The 7,325-nt window shown below is 41.4% G+C and overlaps 1 protein-coding gene across 4 annotated transcripts; it reads right to left on the bottom strand.

The window, feature by feature from the left end:
* Positions 1–1,123: 1,123 nt before the first annotated feature.
* On the bottom strand, positions 1,124–5,673 carry LOC111024898 (uncharacterized). 4 transcript variants are annotated; one of them, XM_088127192.1, is made up of 5 exons: positions 5,533–5,652; positions 2,976–4,511; positions 2,708–2,895; positions 2,086–2,633; positions 1,124–2,004 (listed from the first exon to the last, which is right to left on the bottom strand). In XM_088127192.1, the coding sequence occupies exons 4-5, from the start codon at positions 2,629–2,631 to the stop codon at positions 1,234–1,236; spliced, it is 1,317 nt and encodes a 438-aa protein (XP_087983318.1). In that variant the 5' UTR covers positions 2,632–2,633; positions 2,708–2,895; positions 2,976–4,511; positions 5,533–5,652; the 3' UTR covers positions 1,124–1,233. The 4 variants fall into 4 exon arrangements, with proteins under 4 accessions (XP_087983318.1, XP_087983319.1, XP_087983321.1 ...); XM_088127193.1 differs by having other exon boundaries at positions 3,802–4,511; XM_088127195.1 differs by having other exon boundaries at positions 4,343–4,511.
* Between the last annotated feature and the right edge of the window lie 1,652 nt (positions 5,674–7,325).

Raw genomic sequence — 7,325 nt, 5'->3', positions numbered from 1 at the left:
AAAGGGAAGGTGGGTCGAGGAGCTACTCGAAGTATTATGGTCATATCGGACCACCTCAAGGGAGTCAACTGGTGAAACTCCGTTCTCGCTAGCCTTTGGCTCCGAAGTTGTTGTACCTGTAAATATCGGCATACCAACAGACAGGGTAGAACAGTACGAGCCAACAAGGAACGAGGAAGAGCTACTCCTTAACCTGGACTTATTGGAAGAAAAAAGGGAAATGGCTCAGCTGCGCTTAGCAGAGTATCAGAACAGAATGGCCAGACATTACAATGCCCGAGTTCGACCTCGAAGCTTCCAAGTTGGACATTTGGTCTTAAGGAAAATCCAAAGTCATGTGGGCACCCTTGACCCAAGTTGGGAGGGACCGTTCGAGGTTAAAGGCATAGTCCGACCTGGAACGTATATGTTGGCCGACCTGGAAGGAAGAGTGCTTGTGCATCCATGTAACGCGAGCACTTGAAGCGCTATTACCCTTGAAATGTCAAAATAGTTCTAAAATGGACTGGTAAAATTTTTCAAGGGACGGAACTTTTAATAAACAGAGTTATTTAATTTCGTGACCCGAGTTCGATCAGAAGTTAAATGGGGGCCACAGACTCCCATAAGACTTAAAAACCGACAAGGTAAAGACAAAAATTGATCAAATTCAACCCTCGAAACCCACGGGTTCGAAGTGCGATGTCAAAATCAATTACGAGCCAAAACTCAATCCTTTGAACGCTTAAGTTAAAGATGCGATGTTGAAGGTTCAGGAAATTCAATGCTCCAAACCCACGGGTTCGAGGTGCGATGTGAATATTAATTATAGACTCAAAATTCAAACCTTGGAACGTTCAAGTTAAAGGTGCGATGTAGAAAAGTTAAAATTGCTCGATATTATCTTTTAGACTTCCGAGTTCGAGGAGAAATATTAAAGAACAATTAAAGAAACTCTCAAATTCAAAACTTAAGTAAAGGGTGTGATGTTAAAAGAGTTTATCTTACGTTCAAACCTTTAAATTTACGAGTTAAGAGGTGCGAGATGGAAATTATCCATAATGGAGTTCTGACTTACGAAAGCAAGTTTAAAAGTTTAAGGGAAAAGTAATGAAAGAAAGTGTCAGAGCTAGATGCACAGAAGTACAATCAAACTTGAGGAATGAGAATTCATTAAATTAAAGAACAGAACCAAGGCTTGTAGACCTTGCAGCTCTGCCTTAAGACTTACAAAAAATAAAAAAAAAAAGAGCCTCAGCTACTTCCGAGGTGGGAGGACAGCTCGCCCTGGGAGCCCAGAAGGTTGACCTCTTGGGATCCGCCCAGCTGTGAAGGAACCTCCTCTTGCGTCGTGCCGACCTCATTAGGCTCTTGGCTAGGAGCATCCCCTTCCTCCACGTCGGAGTAGTCAGAGTCCAGCTCCCTGACGTACTTGTCCACCAGTGATTGGGGGCCAGGAGTACCATTAGGCCCAGAAGCCCACTTCTCAGAGTACTTCTTCTTGATATCGCTGAGATCGATCTGAAGGTGAGACATGTCGACAGCAATGCCCTTCATCAAGAACTTGAAGCCGGCATCGCTGAAGTCTTTGGCAAACCCATCGAAGTCTGGGTGTTGCTTGAAGGCTTCCTCCAGCAGAACTCCATTGGTGAGGCGTTCCTTCGCGTCTTTCAGCTCGGAAGAAAGGCGTCCGATTAAGGCATCCGTCTCCTCGAGAGCTTGAGCGAGGTCGTCCTTCTCCTTCAGGAGCTGGAATTTCTCCTTCTCCATCCCTTTGGTGATAGCGTGGGCTGCTCGGAGGTGGGCCTTGTGCTTCTCACCCTCTTTCTTCAGAATCTCAGCCTTGGCGTCTACCTTGGCCTTCAGGATACCCACCTCAGAACGAGCCTTCAGTAGCTCGCTCTTCATGGTGGTGGCAGCCTCTAAGGCAGCAAAAGAGTTCTCCTTCTCCTTTGCTGCCAGGGCTTCCCTTCCATCCAACTCAGCTTTGATCATAATCGCTGAATGAATGGAAGCGACAAACGCCTGCGAAAGTCAAAAGACATGATGGTTAGATCGAGCTGTAAATCGAGAAAAAATAATGAGTAGATGCAAAGCAGATCTTACCTCGGCAGCGTTGTCAATGGTCCTCTGCAGTACGGACCCAGGATCACTCACGAACATGGATGCTCTCCTCAGACAGCGGTCCAAGCACATGGCCGAGATGCGGGACACCTGGTCCTTCACCCCGGAACTTGACGGTTCCATCCTCAACCGCATTCGCACATCGGACGTTCCCCCCATCTGAGCTTCGGGGTCATCCACCAAATCAGCATGGCTCGTAGGTAGAGTCCCACGAGCCCCAGCCTCCGAGGAGGAGGAAGTCTTCTTCTTCTTTCTTCTTCTCCTCAAAGGAGATTCTCCCCTCACCTCGTTCAGGGGAGATATGTCAAGCGCCTCGGACTCCTCCCTTGGACGCTTCTCTTCAGATCGACCCCCAAACAGGTCTAGCTCGATCACGGGGGTGGGGACTGTAGAAAATGGCCCGGAGTTACCTTGAGCCTCAGTCCGTGGCAACATAGGCGTCACCGGTTCAGTACCTACCACGGTCTTGAGGGTGTGAGCACGACCTTTGGACTTGCGCTTCACGCTTCCAGTGAATCCGCACACCATTGCTGCAAAATAAACACGCATAAAATTAGAGATCAAAGGAAAGATAAAATTGAAGTCGCGATCGAACACGGCTTACCGAGCTCAGAGTTTGGCCTTGAAGCTTCAATTGGTCGAACTAGAGGGTTGTAGTCAAGTAGCCCCGACTCCAAGAGTAGCTTGTCGGTGACCAAGGTTCCGATCTTCCTGCCCTTGGAGAAGTTGTCCTTGTAGTATTTGACGGTGTCGAAGGTGGCTTGAGCGATCTCGGGGATCGCTTAATCGATACTGCACAAAGCAAACAAAAGTTCGAGTTAGATGTGAAAATCAATAAATTAAAAGGAAAGAAAACAAGAAAGACTCCATACCTAAGTTCCCAAACTTAGTGGGAACATCAAAAAAGGCACGACCAGACTCGTCCTTTGCCAGCCACTCTCCAGAGGCAAAGAACCACTTACCTACCCATCCTTTGATGGAGGTCGGCCCCTTGACTATACTACCCGCGCCTTTCCTTGCGCACATGCAGTACCGACCAGGTTTCTTAGCTATCCTCTTGGCTTCGAAGCATCCAAGGAGTTGTTCGACACTTAGTAGCTCGGCCTCGTCCTCATCCCGAGCTCGCAACCAAAAAAGGATGGCTAAAGCAAAAATGACACCCCACCCATTGGGGGCCACTTGAGCAGGAGCTAGTCCAGTTCGATTTAAGAACTCATGGGCAAAAGGATGAAGGAGAATTCTGAGGCCGTACTCAAACATCTTTAAATAAAGGGTGACCCATCCCTCTGGGAGATTGTCAGCTCTTTCCCCTTCCTCTGGAATCCTAAGAAGGATATCATTCGGAATTTTAAAGCCCCTACGGAGGGGTCCGAGATAGTGCTCGGGCATTCTTGAAGGGTACTCCAAACCCTGGCCCGAGGTAGAGGTATCAGTATCCTCTCCATCATTTGAGAACCTAAAGTTCTCTATTTCATTTAGCTCAGACTCTAACCTACGAGCTAGGGCCTCCCCAGAATCGCTTGGTTTGGGGGGTGAACTACTTATGGTCCGACCTACACTACCCAGGCTATCACAACTGGAAGAGGAAGACAAGAAAACCACCATATTCGGAAAAAGAAAGGCGAAAATGACTGACCTACAGAAGGTTCGAGCTGTTTCAGATCGAACTTCAGAAATTCAGGAAACGTAAGGTTTTACCTGAAGTTTCGGGACTATTTATAGCTCATCGGAAAAACCTATGCGCCATACACGTGTAATCAACGAGCGGCTAGGATCTTCTCGAGATACGCAACGACGAAATACTTGAGTGCTCCGACAACCTGGCAGATCGAAACGTCTTCCGCAACGGTCATATTCCCTCTACAAATGAAAAGTCACCACGTGTCCAGAATGGATTCGAATGAACTTCTCTGCTAGGTCGAGATCGAACCTGACAGAGAGGGGGCCAATGTTCGGGGGTAAAACATACCCGGGACACGTGGAGGACCCTTATTGGTGTTTGAAGAAACTGAATAAGAGGGATTGCCAAGATCCACCTCGGCCCAGCCGAGGAGACCGGGTTCGCCCATTATGAAAGACTAAGTATGGGCGTCAAGGTTCGACCTGGCTGGGGTCCGACCTGCTCGGAACCCGACAGGTCCGACATGAGAAAAGACATATAACCGCCGGTCGTGTGTACTGTCGGATCCATCACCGTTAAATAGAGGGCTTCATTTCACGCTTAGGTATCGAATCTCACCTCGAACTAATTACGGAGTCCGACCTATACTGACTTGAGCGTCGGAGTATTTACCCTCTTGTGCAGGTCCATCCTAGGGCTCATGTCGGACCGGAGACCGGGTTCGAGCTTTATTCGCGAAGAACCGTTGTGCAAACCCTTGCATAAACAATTTCCATTTTGAATTAACCTGGACACGATTTAATAAAGACTCCAAAGATTAGAGACAAGGACAAACCATACATATATAATAAGCAACCATTCTGCTAACCATTCTGCTATACAAAGCAAAAAGATAATGTAAAAGTTTGCCCTGACATATTTCTCGGTTTAATTCTCCGACGAAGTTGGCACGAGAATTCATACAATATTAAATCAAATCTAGCATCTTCGCTCGAAAATTTTTAACACTGTATGATTTATCGGTTGACTTACGGGCGAGATCAGGCACCGAGAATTTATCCAGAGCCTAAAACAATTCTACAAATTTCGAATCACTTCACCTGAATGACCAAGAGAATTTCTTGACAACTAATATCTAACCCACTTCGCCTAAAAAGCCCCGAGAATTCTCACAGACACTACACACCCACCACGCCAGAAAAGCCCTGAGAATTCTCACAGACATTACACACCCACGACGCCCGAAATGAGTCGAGAATTGTTACATACAAACACAAACCCACCTCGCCCGAAAATTTGTAACCTACTTCACTCGAAATACATCGAAAATCGTTTAGATTCCAAAAAACTCACTCAAATCCCTAACCACTTCGCCCGAAAATCACTAAGAACTTGTTTAGGTGAATACCCGACTGGAAAAATCGAACCCCTAACCTATTTCGCCCGAAATCCACCGATAGTGGTTCAAATTCTATAAAACCCACTCCAAAACGATGAAATACCTAACCCTTCGCCCGAAATCCACCGAGAACTGGTTCAGATGAAACCCCACTCCAAAACTAGAAGCCCTAACCCACTTCGCACAAAATCGCCCCGAGAATTTGTACGTTTCCTGAAAACCCACTCCGAAATTTCAAATCCATAACTTTCAACCACCGATTTTACAGAAATCAGACCAAAGAAACCAAAAAATCGAAGACGAAATCGCCGGATATGAAGAAATAAAACAAAAATAATCAAGGAAAGAGTATATAATCCACAATATTCGAACACCCTAACTAACATGATAAAATTAGGAAGCTTTTTACCTCAAAGCTTCAGGTGTGAGAGATTAAGCGGGAGACAAATCGAAGACAAAATCGGAAGAGGAAGAGGAAGAGGAACATGGGAGATGGGAGAAGGAAAATAGTGCAACAGTTCTCTTTTAAATTTGAGGGGTATAAATGTAACTTCTATTTTTTTAATTAATTAAAATAATCAGATAGGTTATTCAAAACAATTTTTTAGGGGTGGATTACTTGGACAAATTGGAAACTTGAGAGGGTCATTTTAGTCGATTTTCCCAATTTGGTCCAACAAGCTGACAAGTTTGGTACTTAGTTAGGAAAGCAAAAATACGTGGTGGAAATGAAGACATCATCAAATTCGACAAATTTTGCACTATACATTTTGTTTTCAAATATATCATACAATAAGTTTAGATATAAAGATAATTTAAATTAATTTAATCTATGAATTAAATTATTTAAAATTATTGTGTTGTCATTGTTGAATTTTTAATATGCCGAAGAAATTGAAACTTTAACGTATTGAAAACTCGTTGAATAGAATTTAACCTCGGGAAATTAAAATCGTCTATTAAAAATTTGAATGATTTTGTTCCATAAATTTTTTTATCATAAATTTCTCTCTACAGAATTTATTTTTCTCTCACTAAAATTTTTATATTTTAAATATGTATTACTATTTCCCTCTATCCAAAATTTTCATATTTATGTTTGTTAACTTTTTTTATCACACTCATCTCTCTGTCTAAAAAGTTGATATTTTCTCAAACTTTTTATCTTTCTACAATTTTGTTTTTTTAATTTTTTTCTTTTTCTTCTTAAACTACTTTTCCTCTCAAAATTATATATTATTTTCTCATTAAATTATCTTTCACTATAGCTTTTATTTATCTTTTTATTTATTTATTTTATCTAAAAAGTATCTTTCGAATCTTGTTTTTATCTTATTTTTCTCTCTATAATTTTTCTTTTTCTTTCTAATTTATTTTTTCTTTAATGTATATTTTATTATCAACTTTAATTTTTTTCTTTAAAATTCACCTTTTTTTTGTCTTTAAATTATCTTTCACTAATTTTCCTTTTCACTCCAAAATTTATCTTTATTTTCATCCGTCTAAACTTGTATTTCAGGTCTCTATATTAGGGATGACAAAAATTTCGTGGGGTCAGATCCCTACTCGAAGAATAGGAAATGCATGTCTCATACCCGTCCTGATTCTATTTTTTATTAACATATTTACTAAATTGTGAATAAAATATTAAATATTTTTTACAACCAATTATTTATAATAGTAAATAATTATTCTAAAAATAATTAATATATATTTATTACACTTTATAAAATGTTAAAAATAATTAGAATTAATTACAAAATCGGTAATTTTTCCCGCGAATATCCCCGTCCCAAAATTACGATTCTTTAACATGGTTATGGATTCTCGAATCGAAGAATGAGGTGGAGATGGTGGACTAAAATTTTCAGGAGCATGGGAGGAGCCCATCTTCAATCCCGCCCCACACTATTGTCATCACTATTGTAGATAAAACTTTTTCTTTAATATATATTTCCAATTTTCTAACTTTTGAAAAACAACAAACAAAAAATGGTTATCAAACATATTTGGTTTTATATTTTTCAAAAACAAAAAAGCAAAAATGAGTTATCAAACATATATGGTTTTTCTTTTTTAAAAACATAAAACCAAAAATCAAAAACAAGAAAAGCAGAAAGCAAAAAGCAAAAGGTAAAAACAAAAATGGTTATCAAACGGCCGTCGAAAGATTTCATGTTTTAACATGTTTCAATTTTATTC

The sequence above is a fragment of the Momordica charantia genome, assembly GCF_013281855.1.
Source record: "Momordica charantia cultivar OHB3-1 chromosome 8 unlocalized genomic scaffold, Mcharantia_2.0 BLBB01000008.1, whole genome shotgun sequence".
Lineage (NCBI taxonomy): Eukaryota > Viridiplantae > Streptophyta > Magnoliopsida > Cucurbitales > Cucurbitaceae > Momordica > Momordica charantia.
Note: the sequence above shows the minus strand (reverse complement) of the source record. Positions and strands in the feature narration are given on the sequence as shown.

What these genes read in the sequence shown, in the direction of transcription:
- LOC111024898 (XM_088127194.1), bottom strand. Translation starts at nt 2,631, where the DNA reads ATGGTGTGCGGATTCACTGGAAGCGTGAAGCGCAAGTCCAAAGGTCGT. An exon ending in CCATTGACAACGCTGCCGAG is followed by an intron (nt 2,005 to 2,085) that starts GTAAGATCTGCT and finishes TGACTTTCGCAG; the next exon opens with GCGTTTGTCGCTTCCATTCA.